Genomic DNA, 19,462 nt, shown 5'->3' with positions numbered 1-19,462 from the left:
GTATAAAAAATTATCTAAAAAAATGACAAACTATTAAAATTATATAAGAAAATAAGCTTAATATAACTCTAAAATTAATTTAGGGGTGAGAATTGCACAAAATCATATAAGAAGATTGTGTGGAATGATGAGGGACACTGATTTCATATTTGTGTAATAAAAAAGTAAAAATTCTTATTAAAGTGTTTTCGTTTTTATTAAACGTAATATAATAAAAATTTGAACTAATCAGACCAATAATTATGACCACAAAATAAATTTTAAGTATTTCTTTTCTTATGGTTGGGTGGTACGTTAGATCATGCAACTATGGCCCATGCAAACAGTTATGCCAAATGTCACGTAGAATTGCGCTATATTTTCATAGTAATATTTAGCTCTAAATACGTTTTAATTAAAAAATTATATTCTTCAACAATTACGAATATAATAATATAAACAAGAAGTCAAAATTGATATTAAATTTGTGTCTGGAAAAATATCTTATATTGTTTCTAAAAAGGAAAGTTTATTTCACTTTATATTTGATAATCATCGTCCATATATTGGGGTTGATTAGTTTGAATATTTATTTGCATAATCAAAATCTCAACTTATTATAATAAATAAAAATTTTAACGTTTATATATATATATATATATAAAGAGTGTTAATATTTTTATTGACATTAGTTAATTGTATTTAAATCGAATATCGTTAAAGTCTTTAAAAGCATATATATATATAAAGAGTTCTAATTGTCGTTAATTAATTGTTACCAAAAATTATTAAAATGATTGGTAAGATATTTGGGTCTATGATTTTTTTTAAAAAAAATCACTATCTCGTTAAAATATTGAGGAAAATTTCCGGACGTCTTTAATATGATTTTTTATTCATTAATTTAATAAAATTTAAGAATTGCAAAAAAAATATTAACGTTTCACGACCCAAATAAAGAAGAATTACCATAAGTTAACGAATAGTTAATGGTATAACTATGATTGATTATGTCTTCTAAATATTTAAAATTAAAAAAATAATGAAACAAATTTAGAGAAATTTATGTAAATATTAAGTGCTTTTGGGAAGGTAAAAACCACAGTCTTATTTATATAAAGATTATTTTTTGATTAATCTTCGATAATCCTTTTTATCATTTGAAATAATAATATAAACGAGCTCACCGAGAGAATTAATTGAGTAAAAATTATAAATTGAATTAATATAATCAAAATAAATTAAATCATTCGTCATCTTCTTTAGTCAATTTCTTGTACTTTAATTTAAAATAAAGTTGAATTTTTCACAAAGTTGTTGTTGAAAAACTTAGAACATTTGGTGCATTAAAAGTGACACTTTATTTTTCTTCAAATATATACTATGCTTTTAAAAAAGAAATATATTATTATAAAGTTTAAATTATTATTCACTACTATGATTTTTCATCTCAAATGACCTCCAAAGCATACCATCAATTGTATTAAAATTCATTTTTTTTTAAAAACAAAAAAATTATCAACATTTAAATATCTTTTATGGTCCCCTAAATGTCTGGAAAGAAAGAAACAAACTTTTGACGTAGAATAGAAGTAGTGACACGTAAACCCATGTAGGTATGTGTATTTGACAATCTCAATAATGAAAACATACATATTTCTTTATTTTATCCTCCGTTCCGAATTTGATATTCGCGTTGAAGTTTTGATCAACTTAAATTTATGTCACATAAAATTTTATATATATATGTCCTAATCGTGATGAATAGAGTTATCTGATATCTATTACTGATGGAAGATAATAATAAAATTAATTAAAATATATGTAAAAGAACTGGAGTGGTAGTAAAAAAATTACTTGTATCTTTTTTAACTATGATTCAATCTTTTCTGATCAATTTTGGATTTGATAATGATGTATATTGAGTATTATTAATTATTAACACACTCAATTTAATTAGACATTTCATCGTAAAAGTGAACTCCAATTATACTTAACTTTAGATTTTTTACGGAGGATTGTGATAAAATGAATAAAAGCTCTTTTATTTTTAATCAAACTTCAAATCCAAGCTCGAAACAAATTTTTATAAAAACTACTTTTTATCTAATGAACTTTATACGACATGAATCTGAATATGTTTATACTTAAAACAAAGTTCATACTTAAAACAAACTCTATACGACATGAATCTGAATATGTTTATACTTAAAACAAAGTTTAATTAACATTAAGAATGATGCAAACTTGATGGAGATGCAAAAGAAAAGTATGAGGTGGGGGTAATGATCAAAAGGATCTTCTTCATTAGAATCTTACAAGCAATCTTTTTATTGGAAGAGAAATGCCAACTTGACAAGAGAGGTATCTATTTTATGTTGTGTGGGGGCAATATAATGCATCTTTTTGTTAGAATCTTACAAGCAATCTTTATATATATATATATATACACATACATATCTCAACTTCCACTTATTTTTCATTGTCAAGTCTTTGTTTATAGTAATGATATAGTTTAAGACAACTTGTATCAAATGTTTAGATATTATATTCATTGATTTAATATAAATTATATATAAAGTTCAAATGAGAAATTATTATAGTTTTGAATTATATATGACTCTAGATTCTGAATATGTTTATATCGATTTCTTTACTAGTTGAAAATTAAATATAATATACATAATATGTAATTCAATAAGTTTTTTACGAATGTCTACTCTTGCGTTCATAAAAAGTGTATGTAGACATTGTCCTACTACAAAAAATCATTAAAAATATGAATTAGCAAAGGATAATTTTCACCTCTAAATAAAAATATATCGTTAATTACTTTTATTTAATGATGAGTTAGATTTATTCACCAACAGACTAACAACAAATTTATTTTTTACCAAATGTTAGAGAGCTAATATTGTATCTAATATATTTTCAGTAACTTGGGATGTTGTGGATAATTATTTGATTAAAATCATAGTGACTTACACTGTTTTCATTCAACCACAAATATATACATAGAAAATTTGTAACCTTATTTTGTTGTGACTTCTTCTCTTTTTCGAACTATTTTAATATAACTGTCCTTAAGTTGAGGGTATACTGAAACCTTTCAAGATATGAACAAAGTCGATTATTCACTATCCTTTTTTCGACCTCATACGTAAAATTACACCATATTATTATCTATAATAAAAATATTGTAATAATTAGTTACAATCAAGTTGATATTAGTTGGTTGTTCAACAACAAAAACAGATAAGATAAATATAAATTTTTCCATCACTTGTACTCTAATTAATACAGGAGGAAAAAAGTCCAATATGTCTGCTCATTGGTTGTGGAATATCAACAAACAAATAGTTTTTTTAAGAAATAACAAAAAAATGGTCATAATTAATTTACATCATGGAACTAAGATAATTTTTAGCTAGTGTTGATGTTTAAGATATAGGTTTAATGAGTACTTCATGGTGTAATTCATAATGGCCTTCCTAATTACAAGTTGTTATTTCATAATTTGGGCAACTTTTATTTTGGTCAATCTCATAGCCTTAATTAGAAGGTAGATATTGAATGCAAGAAAATTAGTGGATACTTAGACAAAGGATGTTAATAGAGTTGATTAATCAATGTAAAATTCTAATTAGTGGATAATTAGTCCAAGAATATACAGTTGATTATTGATTATTTGTCCACTATGATCCAAATATCAAGTCTAGCACCATCATAACATGGCTAGTTTTCATTTGCTTAAAAATTCTGTTATGTGTCAATGATAGCAACTCATTACTAATGACTTTTGATTTTGGTTCCTACTAATGTCCCATGAACTATCAAAGTCCAATATATTGCTAGTGGCAATTACTTGAAAATTCAAGAGTTGTGTTCATGTGTTTGACAGACAATAAGGATTTATGGTGGAATTATGGTATCAGATTTGAGTCCTGTTGAATACAAAGTCGTCTTTATTAGAGATTATTTGACCTACGAATCCCTCCCTCCAAACAACCTCTTCTAAGAAAAAAATATTCGAGTAATGTGGTGGGATGAATATGATTCCTCCGGTCTTAGCTAGAGATCTTGATTAGAGCGTTGAATATGAAAAAAGATCTCGTTAAAAAGCACATGTGATAGAAGTCTTGTCATTTTATCTTTCTTTGATTCGCTCATTAAACAACCTTCAATTTGTGGTAGAATGATCGTTTCAAATGAACTTTTCAATTCCTACTCAAAAATATTGTTTTTCCAAACAATTTTAATATTAGAATATAAAGTTGCAATCATAAAAATAAGGACCAAAGAAACAACAAAGCTCATCGTGAAGTCAAATTGTTGTAGGGTGGACAAGAATTGAGAAACACCAAGTGTCCACTCTACTATTCATGACATTAAATTTCACTTGAAAGGGATAACAAGAAATCAAGATACTATTACAAGTAATCAATTATAGTACATGTGGACAAGACAATTACCCACTTTTTATGCTAATGTTTTGACATATTACAAGACAAATAATGTTATTATAAGTAATATAGATACTTTGTATATACAAAGATGTGTAAGAAAAAATCACGAGATCTCAAATTTTAAACATCGATAGTTCACGTATGAAACTTCGATAGTTCACGTATGAATTTGATAGTCTAAACTTCAAACTCGAATATTTGAAGTTAAGCTTGGTCATTCACAAATTCAAAACTTAAAAATGAAAGTTTTATGACTTCCGCCCAAAAATATGAAGTTGAGAACTGACCAAACCTAAATTCGGACGTCGAACAAACTTTCATCTAATTAAAAATTTTAATATGATCGGGAATCAAAATTTAAAATTATATCCACGACAAATTAGTATGTATATCGAATTTCATCGTGATTTACTGTATCTGGGCCTCTAAGAAGCTTACAAAAGCCCATATTATTGGGCTGTATTTTATTTCATTTGGACCAGCCCATGTATTTCAATGTTCTTTAGGCCTGCATTTTGTTATCACCATTTATCGATCATAGTTACACATTTAGCCCACTGTAAGGGCCAAATTACACATTTAACCAACTAGTTAAAAAAATAATCTCTAATTAGCATGTTTAGTTACAAAAATATAATTGTCTCTATATTATATATAGCGCCAATAATTAGTAGGAAAAATTACATAAATTGATACATGTTAATAAATAATTACTGATTTTAGCAATACTTTTTATTTATTATCATTTATAGCAATACTATGTTATATCTGTCATATGTATTAAAAGTGAATTATGTATGCAATATATATGAATTATAATTGTTTTTAAAAATGTATTTTGTTTGTTTGGTAAAAGTTTGACACATTGTATTACAAGTGAATTAAAATATGTGATAAAATAAATTATTTATCATTAAAATTTGTATACATGTGAATAAAAAATTGTTCTTTGTAATACGAATTAAACTTGTATTATAAATGAATTAAAAGTGATCAAGTAAAAAAAAATATTATTGACATAAATGATAAATATTTTGTTATTATAGTATATTTATGTAAGTTTCCCTAATTAATAAGTATATTTATAACCACCAATCTGTATAAATGACGCAAAGAATTTGGTGGCTCTTAAACAATAACATTAGTTCAATTGTCGTTAAAAGAAAAAATTATTGCCACCAAATGTCTCCTTTGTTATGACGAATATATATATAATTTAATTATTATTTTGATATATGAATAGTTATATCGATTTGTGCTTAAAAAGAGACATGAATTTTCAAATATTCAATTCTAAGAAGTTGTGAAGTTGATCCACGTTGATATTGATGTTGATGTTGTCAAAGAGAATATTCTTTATTCCATGATAATTTTCTTATATATTTTATTCTTTAATTTATTGTGTAAAATATTTATATATTTGATAGATATATTCTTTGTTCAACTAGTACAAGTCTGCTATTGTTTAAAATTGGATAAGATTATAAATTACAGCTTGTTGATTCCACAAGCTAATTTTTTATGTTGAAATTTAGATCGTTAATAATATTTTTGATGATTTTATTATAAAAAAAAATTACGACGTGTGATGAACACAAATTATTTTTCTATAATTTCCTTAAATTAAATGTCCAATTTAATTTAAATAATTTTGTGAAATGTGAAAGTATATTTAAATACATTTTAATAGTTTTTTAGATTGAGTTGTACTAAAAAATATATTTTTTTATTTAGAAAGGAATATTTTGACTTTTTAGCCTAAAATTAGTGGAATATATGTACCAATGAGATGTTGTAGAAGAAGTCTTCTTTCGTCAACTAACGCTGAGACGATTAATAATTTGTGTGCTCACATACTTTTATAATTTTCGAGTGAAATTCAAATTTAATCAATTGAGCTTTAACATCGATACTAAAACAAAATGAAAAACAAATTAAAAATATTTTTCATTTTTTTCATTGAGTATGTAATTATTATTATTAAAATTTATTTAATTAAATAAAAATAGTCTAACACAAACTTTCTAAATAAGTCAGTGCCATATTATTTGATTGATCGCCTAACTAATAAAAAGTTAATTATCACACAGCTTTATTAATTAATAAATTTTTTTTGGTTAGCCTTATCAAACTTTGCACAATTATTAATTTAATTTACAAAGTTAATACAATTCAAATTACAAATACCTATTCATTAAAGGTAACATATAAATTCATATACTTTTGAGCGATAGAATATAAAATAGATAAAACTATTTACATAATATCGATTCATGATATTATCATTAATTATTATCTACCAACATATTATTTATACATCTCTCTCTATATATAAATACAATTGAAAATTGTGCATTACATATCATGAAATCAAGAATTAATAAAAAGAAAATTAATAAACAGACCAAAACAACATATTGAAGATAGAGAATTTTAATTCTAAAAACTAAATTTTTAAATAAATATAATTACTAAAATCTTATTATAAAATTCGTAGCTTTCTCTCTAGTTCGATCTATGCCCAATATATCACATAATAGAGCAATTTGAATTATCGTAAGTGTCATAAACGGGTTGACATATTGGATAGTATTGTACACATGGATTACATGTTGAAGGACAAGTACAAGTACAAGTACAAGGATCCTTAGGTTTAGGGGGTTCAGGCTTTTTTTCTTCTTGTTTTACTTCTTCAACACTCACAATTCGAGAACACTTGAATTTCCTTCTTATGCAATGCATCAACCTAAAGAAATCGACACCAATTCCTATTACCACCAAATGACCTTTTTCCTTATCTATATTCACTGATATCACCCCTGCATGGTCATCAAAGATCGAGTGGTAAGGCCATGATCTACAGGGAAAACAAACATTCATTGGTGTGTGTGTGTGAGAGAGAGAGAATGCACGAGTATCCCTTTGGATTATGATTGAAATTTCAGAGATACACTTTAATTAAAATAAGGTCGTATTATCCATCTGAACTTATTTTTTTTATAATTTTGTGCATCTTTTTGACTTACGTGATATCCAAATATCTCTCACGCATCTTAATTGCGTAGAGTCATGGAGTGTGACACGTAAAATAAAAAAGGGCGCAAACATATTAGAGTACTTATATATAAAGGTGTGTTAGTGTATTTGCCACAGTAAAAGTCACATTTTTGAATATGCATGTGCTTCTGAAAATGACTTTTTTTTTTCTTCAAAAAAATGTTTATCAGAAAAAAATATATTTTCTTAAAGATTGATAACAAGGTTTTAACAAATCAGATGATATTATGAATATCAATAATAATGTCTAAAAGTGTCATAAGATCATAAAGTAATCGAGATGATTATAAAAAAAAGGGAAAATGTATAAATATTCCTCTGAACTATGATCAAAATTTTAGAGACACATTTTAATTAAAATAAGGTTGTATTATCCTTTTGATCTTATTTTTTTTTCATAATTTTGTGCATTTTTTTGGCTTACGTGATATCCAAATATCTCCCACGCGCCTCAATTGCGTGGAGTTACGGAGTGTTCCACGTAAAACAAAAGGTGCACAAAATTACAAAAATAAAAATAAAAATTCAGTGATAATAGAATCTTAGTTTAATTAAGACGCGTCTTTGAAATTTCAATTATAATTTAGGAAATACTTATACATTTTCCTAAAAAATTAACTAATTATGTTCAAAAGTACTAAAGGAAAGTAAATTTCTTTCATTTTGATGAATAATATTTTTCGAAGTTAATTAAATACCTGGACTTCCAACAGCAATTTGCATAGCTTTAGATCTACATTTATCAGTGTTGATAGGAAGATCAATCACAATTTTTTTCTGTATATCACATAATTAATCATTAATTAGAACAAAATTATATCAAATGAAGAACATAAAAAAAAATACTAATCAAACTAAGAATAATTTAAAAGACTTGCTTACCTTCATGTTCTTGTGAATTAATGGAACTTAATTCTGTTAGTCAAAATGATAATGAAAGGACATTTATATAGGTCATGATTATTATTTTTCTTTGACAAAGACAAATACCGTGTTCATTTATTATATACTTATTTCGTACTACTAATTATAATTATTTATTACTTAAAAATATATTATCATTAGTTGTTGTAGCCATAATTACATGACTACCTCAAACTTGTACTAATTTAAAAAATTAAATCAACTCCTAATCATATTATTAATTTGCTGGAGGATAAAACTTAGTCATCGTCTCACCTAATGACTTATAGCCAATAATATTTACATACATATATATATATAGAGAAGTATCTTATTTTATTTTAAATAGTAACTTCAACTTTGATCGAATAATTATCTAGTTCAATTATTATATATTGTCCTTGATATCTATAAAATACTAGGTTAATTTTATTTTTTAATATATATATAATGGTAGGTCCCAACATTCCAACAAACTGAAATTATTAAATTAAAACTTATATACATAATGTCGTATAGTTTTTCACCTCCTACGTGCACGATTTTTGTTCTTGCGTAATGTAATGACGTCTTTTGTATCGATTGAATTGAATGGTAGTGACGTTGGGTGTTACATCTTCATATCTAATCGGTTATCATGTTTCTTTTTCGAGAGTCTAATTGATTAATTTTTTAGAGTAGTAAAATATATACATGCGTGCAAGGAGGTCAATTAGAATTAATATAATGTAAAATTTCAAACGGAGATTTAGCTTAATTCATAAAAATTAAAAGTTAGCTTAACACGTACGTAGTGATTTTCCCAAATCATATAGAGAGATAAATGATCAAAGCCTCCATCAATGTGAGAACTCAACACTTGATCACCTCCCCACACGACCAGGTTTGAATATCTAGAGCATAGATAATAAAGAAAAGATATGATTAAGTTTATTTGATGATAAAGTTTTTCATTGAAACTCAATTTTAGAACAATATCTATTGCAAATCATTTATCACAATACTCCTACTTTTTGTACTTATAAAAATATTATAGGAAGCAAAAAAAAATAAAATATAAATATTCAATCTAAGTAGAAGATCTAGAAAAACAACAGTTGGGATATGGAGTGAATTAAAAGGAAAAAATTTATATGTATTTGTCTATTCCTATTTTAATAAATATGATAAAATAAAAAGAGAAAAAGAAAACAGTCTTATGGATGCCACAGGCCAACAAAAAAATGTTACACATTATTTAGATATTCGACAAATTAGCTTTTGATTTAAATATAAGTTTATATTTTAGGTGAGATATACCCTATGATTAATTATATTTCAGTTTGGGATTTAGTGATAAGTCAAGTTAATTTCACTTTAAATTTGTAAAAGATTTCAAACGGCACTAATCAGTTTTAATCTAGCGATTTGAACTTGAGCACAAACAATTAACAATTTTTATTCCATTTGAGAGGCTTTCAAAATAGCCTATCTATTTTTATGTAAGGTTTACTGTGAAATTACGTAGTGCGTTTTATGGATTTGTGGTTGTTGGTATATGGTTTGTGAGGTGAAAATCTAATTTACTTACACTTAATTATAGAGATCTAACTTTCAGTTATTCAGATGTAATTCATTAAATCCATTCACTCTTAAGTTAAAATCTTAATCATTCTGCTTCTCACCATGATGAATTACCATTATCCTCGACTACAACTATCATTATATCGTCAATCAACTCAAACAACCCTCACTATTATTGACTACAACTTACAATCATTACTATAATTGTAATCAATTAGTATAAACAATCAACGTCATTAATCACTATGGTATATTCCTTAATTATCATTATTATAATTAACTATCACTATCATTCACCACAATTATCAGTTGTCACCAATAAAATATAAAAATACGTACTCCATAAGCAAGGAAAAAGTACAAAAGAGAAATACAATAATTTTGTCACACCAAATTAATTATTACGTAATAGCATGTTTAATAATACGATACAATAAATTTAAATTGTTTCTTTTTTTTACATGGTGGTGCAATTTGGAGTAGGGGAATCATAAACGGGTCGGCATACTGGATAATGTTGCACACATGGGTTTGGATAGCAAACTGGTTGTGGTTTCGGGTCAGGTTTCTTTTCGAGTTTGACTTCTTCTACGCTTACAATACGAGCACAGTTGAATTTTTTCTTTATACATTTCATCAATTTAAAAAAATCGACACCGATTCCAATTACCACCAAATGCCCTTTTTCTTTATCTGAATTAACCGATAGTATCCCTACAAATACATCGAACACAAATTCAGAATTTTAAAAAAGTACGTTCACTATTATAAAAATATATATTTATAAATCAACTTTATCAGGTGCATGCATATATATACTTAAGATTTATTGAATATATGTTACATTCTTACACATTTAAAGGTGAACCAATGCCTCATATCAATTTCTCATAAAATACAGATTTGATACGATAAAAATTATTTTTTTTTCGAAAAGGAAAAATTTGGTATAAATACCTGCACATTTTACAGCAATTTGCATAGCCTTTGATAAACGATTATCAGAGTTGAGAGTTATATCGATCACAATCTTTTTCTATAGATATAAATATTAATAATTAATTAGAAAAAAATATTAAAATAGATACAAAAGAAATTAAGGGGATATAAAAGACAAATCGAGAGAAGTTGTAATTAGGGAATTGATAATTACCTTCATATTAGTTATGAAATTAAGCTAATTTGTGGTTCTCAAAAGGTGATTATAAACGATTTTTATAAATATGTAGCCTGCATATAAGTCTCTCTCTATATATAGGTGATTATATTTGCCATACAAATAACATATATTATATGGTATAGTACTACTTACTATTTTATTTTATTGCATCAAAGGATAATTTTTTTTTTTTAAAATACCACTAACAATTATTAGAAGCCATAGAAATTTTAATTCCACAGACTACAATGCAAATAAAAAAACTAAATCAATTCCTAAGTTTTCTTAATTGAGTTGTTAATTTGCTGCCACTAGAGACAATTATGATATAAAATATTGAGAAAAGAAAAGGTCAAATTAGTAATTAGAGTCCGCGGCGGAATTAGGTAGGGTTCGAAAAACTTATCTGAACCCTTTTTTGTAAAAAGTTATATTATTTATATATGATTAAAATTATTTTATTTTTATTTAATAAATGATAAATCCCCTTCGAAATTTAAATTTTTCATATTCTGAATTCTTTTAATGAAAAAATTCTAAATCCGCAATTCTTGAGAGTTTATTGTTTTATTTTTATTCAAACTATGTGGTTTGGAATCTTTGTGCTGCCTAAGAAGATCATTTATGTGATTAAGACTATTAGTGGAAGATTCTTAGAACTGAACTATCTAAAAAGGCTTTGTTGGCTTGTGATAACATGTAGGCTAACCAAAATAAGTGAAAGATCCAAAATACTAGATGTATTTATTTCTTGGGATAAAGTTCTTATTGGTAAACAAAGCGGGATTAAAATAGAATATTTAAAGTGTAAATTTAATAATAACTTATAACGTAAAGTTGAAAATATTGAAAATTGATGTATAAGTTCTGTCCAAAAAAGAATATTTCAAGTATCCTGTGAGTTCATTATTTAAGAAGATGGAGAGATACACGAAGATATCGTACATCGTATTGAATCTCTTCTCGGCCACGACATAAGGGAGAGATGTTGTTTTTCAAAAATACAGTAGTGGAGAAATCGTAATGAAAATAATAGAGAAAAAAATAATACAAACAACAAATAATACGATAATCAAAGCAAGGGAACCAACGAGTACTAATTTATTAAAAGAATAAAATAATTGGTAATGTTGATTAGAAAAACTAAACAATATTCGATCATTTACTAATCTTTGATCTTCGAATATCATAATTAAAGGAGGAATATGATTATTAATAAATTAAATTAAGGAGGTAAATCGTTTTTTAGAGTAAAGATATGAAACTTCATTAGTTGTTGTCTTATCTAATGATATATAAACCAATAGTAATATTTCCATAAACCATATACAGAAAAATAATAGTTATAGAAACTTTCAACTTTGATATATTATATATTATATATAATAATATCCACTTGTTCTATTATTTATTATATACTGTACTTGTTTTTAAAAATTAATACTAGGTTTATGTACTAGGATGGTCCCAACATCCCAAACAACTTGGGTTCCTATATCAACTAATGTAACTCTTAAATTATAATTATGGCTTTATGGGTGTGTTTGGTATTGGTAAAAATAATTTATTTGAAAATAGTTTTCAAGTTAAAATATTTTTTCTGAAAAAATAAGTTTGATTAAAATTGGGAGAAGGTGAGAATTAGAAAACTAAGTTTCATAAATGACAATTCACGTTAATTGTTGTTTCCCTTACCCCCACAGCACCTATCAGAAGGTCAGTTGGCAAAAATTAGTAACTCGATGAATAATGAACTCACCTATCTATTAAACTCGTACCGTACATCTAACTCAAACATCACTTAGTTGCGTTTTTATCATTCAACCAAACCCCTCAGGGACACTACCTTAAACAAAGAAGAATCAATCAACACATAAGCAGCATATCAAACATATTGTGTTTGTTTAAGTATAACTCAGATCTTGGTTAAAGCACATAGACCCTTCGCCACTTGAGCTTTCTTAGCAATACGCAACAAGTAATACAAAAACAATAAGAATGTACGCATATCTTACCCCTTACCTTCGAGAAGATAGAGAGGTTGTTTCCGATAAACCCTCGACAACACACAGGTAGTACTGAACATAATTAGAATGTATTAGAACACAATACTAAAAGTAGTAACTAAGTATCAAGCATATATAGTAAAATATCAAATTTCAAGAGCATTTCAAACTTTGTTGGGCATAATTCAACCTTTATCAAACAAGCTCTTCAAATTATTTATTTATGATTAAGGTCTTTCAGCATACTTAAGAGAGACATTTGTTTTGGCACTCCCATGTAAGGAGTAGTTAATTAACAACAAATACTGGCATAAGCATATCTAGTTATTCACATAATTTATAGGTAATTTTCAATACCATGTTGCTCATGCATAAGCATATCTAGTTATTCACATAATTTATAGGTAATTTCCAATACCACGTTGCTCAATCAGCCTTCGATGAATCTCTGTTGTAAATTCAGAATTCTTGACCGGCACCAACAATGAAGCTCTTCCAAAGTTTCCAAGTAATCTCCAGGGGGCCTCCCGGTCTCATCCCTGAACATCACAGCACCATGATGTAGAGCTCGACAAACTGAATCTTCAACATTAGTGTCCACTCTTCCAAATGTTTCTTGAATATAAGTGAAATACTTTTTAAAGATCCTGAAAAGTTCACTTCTGGAGTCATGCCTTGCAGGTAAACCAACATGACTTGGAAAATCATTCACGTCATTCACATAAGATGGACGGAAGGAGTAAATAGGAGGACTTATGGAGTTGGGAACTTTTTGGAAGTTCTGATATGCATAATTTGGAGAACTGTTAATGCCATTGATGACACAAGTTGGAGAATTTCTACTGTCAATCCAACTTTGTTGATGTTGGAAGGAGTAAATCGGAGAGTTGGGAACTTTTTGAAAGTTCTGATATGCATAACTTGGAAAACGGTGCATGCAATTGATGACACAAGTTGGAGAATTTCTACTGTCAGTCCAACTTAGTGGCTGCTGGAAGGAGTAAAACGGAGGACTTATGGAGTTGGGGGCATTTTGAAGATTCTGAGATGGCGCATGTAAAAAGCGTTTCTTGTGTTTTGTTCTTGGCACATTCTTCAGAGATGGGTTGAATATAAACTTGAAGGTATTGCACTCACCCAAATGAAAAGGCTCATCACATTTTGAACCAGCTCCTCTTTTATTGTTGTAACCCGGGTAATTTTCAATCTTGAAATCAGCACATTCGATACAAATCAAGGAGTTTCTCCATCCAAGTCCAACAAGATCCCAACGGTCATATGGAGGAGCAATTTTATGTGTTACATGAATTTGACCATCAACTCGCAACATTTTCTTGGCACTCCCAAAAAAACTTCCCACAAGATTCTTGTGCATTCTGCTCAAAGACAAAAAGGCACACAATACATTGAGAAATGCAAAATCCAGTGCAAAAAAGGCAATTAAGAAACTAGCCTAGATGATAAAAGCCAATACTTCCACAGCATCCAGAATTTATTCCCTTCCCAGTGTGATAAAAATTGGCCTGAATGAGCCAAAAAAGAATGGTATGTCCCAACTAACAAGAGTGTTTGGCTTCTTTGTTGATGAAAGCACTTTACAATATTCGCTTGCTTGGATGAAGAAAACAACTTTGTCTTTTAAGGGTACAAGTCCTCTACAAGCTCTAACTCATTGCCGTGAATCTTCACTATAGATATCCTAAACATCCTACTCCATCTATTCCTGTCCTCATCCACAATGGTACACCACACTCATTGTTTGTTACAAAACTGTCAAAACTGTATATTTGGTATGGGTGCAGAGTAGAGGCACTAATTTAAAACCTAAATACAACCCTATCCCTCCACCTTCTACTCATTTTCTTTAAGGGTGATGTCAATGCAACTCGACTATTTTACCGTGTGATTAGGTGATTCTAACCACCAACACTTGGGAAATAAGAAGAAAATACCTAAGCCTTTTTTCTCTTCAAGAGTTTGAATCATGGTCTCCCACATTTTTCATCCACTTTATTGATCACTAGGCTACAAACTCCACCTTCTACTCTTATACATGCTACCTTCCCCTAACACAAAAATAACTTGAAAATGTATATTTCTTTTCAACAATCCCACGGAAAAATGTTACATGCATCAAGGATGCAAAACAAGAGGCATGTAAGAGGTACATACGAACCTCATTCGCCATGTTAAACATCCTTTTTGTTATATCACACCATATATACAAGGTTTATTAATTTCTTTTTATGTATATACATGAACCCTACAGCAACAACAAACCCAATGCAATCCCACAACTGGGGTCTGAACAGAGTAGTGTATACACAAGCCTTACCCCACCTTGAGAAGTTACATAGTTGTTTCCGATAGACCCTCACACAAAAACTATACACATAAACCCCATTTGCGTGATGGCACTACATAAACAATACAAGCAGAAATAAACAACACAACAAAAAAGAGGAAACCTTACTGTATTACATGATCACGATCTTCACTGCCATAAAACCCTGCATGAGGAAAATTATAGATAATCCTATCAAATTTCTGGTTACTGAGATCAGTATGAAGCTGTATTTCAGTTGCATCCACACCATGCAACACAGTTCCTCCCAAAGATTTCAGCTTTTCCAAGTTCGATTGCCCATTCTTGTACATTTTGATCACTTCATCTGCACACAACAACAAAAAAGGGAAAAAAAGTTAACTCCAAAATTTCATATTTTGCGAAAACCCCATCATAGATTAAGCAAAATAAACACAACCCAGATAAGAAATAGAGCAAAAAAAAGTTACCATATAATTGTAAAGACGAAGCAACAATATTCGATGCAGAACCAAAAAACTGAGCTAAACAGAGAGAAAAAGAGAAATCTCCATCACCCACTAAGAGTATCCGATGAAATGAAGAGTAATGTTGAATAATTTTCTCTTCTTCTTTATATTCATCTTCTTCATTGATCACTTTTGGGTTTTCTTCTACTTCCGCCATAGCTAGTGCAGTTTCTTTTTCTACTTTATTCTACTCTGTTTATGCAGGCCAAAAAATAAAAAGAAAATTTGAATTTGTGAAAGAAGGGCTAAAGTTGAATGGAATTACGAGTTTGACATCAGGATTTAACGGGTTATATCTGTGTTGCTTCCTGTAGCTTCTAGGGGTAAAATGGGAATCATAGGTTATTTTGTGTACGAACCAATACTTTTTTAGCTTCTCTTGTAAGGAAAATAAATAGTAAATTTTCAATTATTTGATGTGATTTATGGAATTAAGATATTAAATTGATTTTTCTGGATCACTATAAATTTTATTTTTACAGGTATAAAGTTTGAAAAATAAAAAAATTTGTAGTGTTATTTTTCTTATTCAAATTGTATAAGGTTATGGTTGAATCATTTCGTGTTAGAAGTCTTAAATTTAAAATGCATATGATATTATTTTTTTTCTTTTTATTTTAAAATCTAATTTTAAAGATTTATCGTGAAATATTTTAGGCTAAAGCCTTCAAACTAAAAGGAGCATGTGGTATTAACTTTGATTTCTTTTAGTCATATAAAATATTGAAGAGTTATATGGATTTTCTTTTTATAATTTCAATGTCACCCCCATTTTTAATTTTTTTTCCCTTTCTTCATTTATTTTTAAAAGTTCAAATGAGATCACTTCACAAACATTCTAAATATATTTATAACATATAGATTTTAGATTAGAAATCTCTAACTTGGTAAATTAGAATCTCATATCCCATAAATTTTGACACCTTGAAATATCACAACGTTCACTAATCACTTCCAATGTTTTAACTCTTTCTAAATTCTCTTTTTAATATTTTGTTCTCTATTTATGTATAATGCAATTGTATAAGTCAAGTATATATTAAACTTTGTTTATTGTATATATACAACATCATATTGGATTAAGAGAAGTTGATGTTTTGGGCTTTGCATGTTGGCCCAAGTTTGGCTGGCCCAGTAGTAATGTGGGATTTTGTTGCTAAAATGTCCCTTTGTGGTTGTTATTTAAGTTGTCCAAATTTTTGAAGTTGTACAAATATAGCCCTTGTAACATACAAAATATTAGTACGTGATAATTTTGCGGTGCACAAAATATTTCATATTTACGTAAGGTTGAGGGAAGGATCGCATCTTAAGGGTATGATATAGACAATTTAACATAAAAGAAGTATGGTTGCTTTCACGAAAATTATCTTGTGGGCTTCGACTCGAACCCATAACCTATTGTTATGCTTTTTAGAAACAATAAAAGCAGCCACTTAACAATAATTTTTTCTTTGTTTAATCATTATAAAAAATAATGATTTTTTCTTAACCACATAGTTTTCTGACTTTCTTTCTACTTTCTTAGTGTGCAAGTATTATCAAATCAAAAAGGCAACTTATTATGCTGCAGAGTTGCAATAAAAACCATTGATTTTTTGTCTACCAATACAATCCAACTGTTCTCCATTTGACAGGTCAATGTTTTATATAAATAAGTAGAATTTCAAAGGAAAAAAGAAAAGGTGTAAAGTGCAACTAAGACCCCCCAAAAGTGGGTGCAACCATGTTAGGTACGGGTGTGATTTAATAATTAATGAAATAAATACAGTTTAAAATAAGTTTAACAGATGAATATTTTTATCTATCTTGTATTGAATTTTTTAATTTTTACCGTCTAAAAAGATCTCCTTTGAATAAACTAATATTATTAAAAAAATAGTTAATTCACGTTATGAGATGTTGTAAATTATTACAAATGTTAAATAGTAATTTCCATTTTTAAACAATATATAAGAAGAATATTAAATTTGAATCTTATATTCCTACAACTTTATATATAAATAGGATAAAATCTTAACAATGACCTAAAATGGGCACATTAGCATAAATCAAGGAACTTTAAAGGTTCTAGCAAATGCAAGAAAAAACATTAGATAATCTTGTGTACCTAAATCTCGATAGGCAGAATTATTCAGTACATGTGTTTATAAAATATAGCATGAGTCTAAAAATAATAATTGAGAATAAAAAATAACAAAAGTTATAGAGCCCTGTGGTGGCCTGGATGGGGCACTAGCTTTAGTGTTTTTCTGTATAAATACAGTGATTCAACTATTGGAAAAAAAAAAGCAACACAAACAATTCAAATCAAAACATCTATGTCCAAACTTCAGTTGCTACTCACATTACACCTTTATCATATACTATTGTTAAATATTAAAAACAAACAAAAAAGCTTCTTTCCCTTTTACTTTCCTTAATCCAATTCCAAATTCCCATTATTAGTATATCACTATCTTATGATAAATAGATTGTTCATCTTTTCTTTCATAATTCATTAAGCCAAATATGACTTCCTCAGAGAGCATAAGTTTCTTTTCTCCTGAATATAGTACACCTAGGATGTTTCCTCTAACACCGTCACCAACACCAACACCAGCACCAACTTATAAACGTGGCGGTCCATCGCCTATGAGCCAAATCATCATGGCAAAACAAGCCCTCAATCAACCTTTGACACCAGAAATGTCACATGAAATCAAAAGTAAACCAATAGTACAATATGTCGTGCCACGACAACGAAGACGTACAAATCCTGCAGTATGGTGTGCTGCAATACTATGCATGATGTTCTGTCTACTACTAATATTATTTGGTATTGGAACTTTAGTCATTTTTCTATCAATCAAACCAAGAAATCCAGTTTTTGATACATCAAATGCTAGTCTAAATGTTATATACTTAGACTCACCTAAGTATATGAATGGTGACTTCACATTTATAGCAAATTTCACCAATCCAAACAAGAAACTTGATGTGAGATTTGAGCATTTGGTCATTGAACTTTTTTTCTCAGATAGCTTAATAGCAACACAAGTTGTTCAACCATTCAGTCAGAGGCAACGCGAAACGCGATTAGTACAAGTTCACATGATATCTAGCTTGGTTTATTTGCCACCAATTTCAGCCTTCAAACTACAAAAACAGGTACTTAGCAACAGAGTTGTTTATAACATCAGAGGAACTTTTAAGGTCAGAGTGAATATTGGCCTAATTCATTACTCTTATTGGTTACATGGGAGATGTCAATTAGAGATGACAGGTCCACCTACTGGTGCTCTTATTACACATAGTTGTAGAACAAAGAGATGAAAAAAAATGATCACTTGTGTATATTGCATACTTTAGTACAGCAATTTGATTTGATTTTCCATATTCCTTCTATTATGTTAAGTACAAAAACTATGTTTCTCAATGCCAAGCAAGTTGAGATCGGCTATATAAATTCTCTTCTTTTTTTCTATGTTCAAGATTAGAGAAAACTTAGTTAG

General features: G+C 28.2%; 3 protein-coding genes and 1 long non-coding RNA gene across 4 annotated transcripts; 1 reads left to right on the top strand and 3 right to left on the bottom strand.

Moving 5' to 3' along the window:
• Positions 1-6,724: 6,724 nt before the first annotated feature.
• LOC109120744 (uncharacterized) lies at positions 6,725-8,480 on the bottom strand. The gene is made up of 3 exons (XR_011210933.1): positions 8,385-8,480; positions 8,201-8,279; positions 6,725-7,264 (listed from the first exon to the last, which is right to left on the bottom strand). It is a non-coding gene; the product is annotated as an uncharacterized lncRNA (long non-coding RNA).
• A 1,945-nt stretch (positions 8,481-10,425) lies between these two features.
• LOC138337569 (heavy metal-associated isoprenylated plant protein 16-like) lies at positions 10,426-11,127 on the bottom strand. The gene is made up of 3 exons (XM_069287495.1): positions 11,122-11,127; positions 10,926-11,004; positions 10,426-10,682 (listed from the first exon to the last, which is right to left on the bottom strand). The coding sequence occupies exons 1-3, from the start codon at positions 11,125-11,127 to the stop codon at positions 10,426-10,428; spliced, it is 342 nt and encodes a 113-aa protein (XP_069143596.1).
• Positions 11,128-13,324: 2,197 nt separating this feature from the next.
• LOC101268886 (25S rRNA (uridine(2634)-N(3))-methyltransferase) lies at positions 13,325-16,185 on the bottom strand. The gene is made up of 3 exons (XM_019215013.3): positions 15,930-16,185; positions 15,607-15,805; positions 13,325-14,509 (listed from the first exon to the last, which is right to left on the bottom strand). Exons 1-3 carry the CDS (start codon positions 16,123-16,125, stop codon positions 13,564-13,566), a joined length of 1,341 nt encoding a protein of 446 aa, XP_019070558.1. The 5' UTR covers positions 16,126-16,185; the 3' UTR covers positions 13,325-13,563.
• A 2,065-nt stretch (positions 16,186-18,250) lies between these two features.
• On the top strand, positions 18,251-19,434 carry LOC101261047 (uncharacterized protein At1g08160-like). The gene has a single exon (XM_004244288.5). The coding sequence runs from the start codon at positions 18,480-18,482 to the stop codon at positions 19,281-19,283; it is 804 nt and encodes a 267-aa protein (XP_004244336.1). The 5' UTR covers positions 18,251-18,479; the 3' UTR covers positions 19,284-19,434.
• Positions 19,435-19,462: the final 28 nt, after the last annotated feature.

The sequence above is a fragment of the Solanum lycopersicum genome, chromosome 7 (genome assembly GCF_036512215.1).
Source record: "Solanum lycopersicum chromosome 7, SLM_r2.1".
Lineage (NCBI taxonomy): Eukaryota > Viridiplantae > Streptophyta > Magnoliopsida > Solanales > Solanaceae > Solanum > Solanum lycopersicum.
The sequence above is the reverse complement of the archived record's forward strand: the minus strand, read 5'-3'. Positions and strand labels throughout refer to the sequence as shown.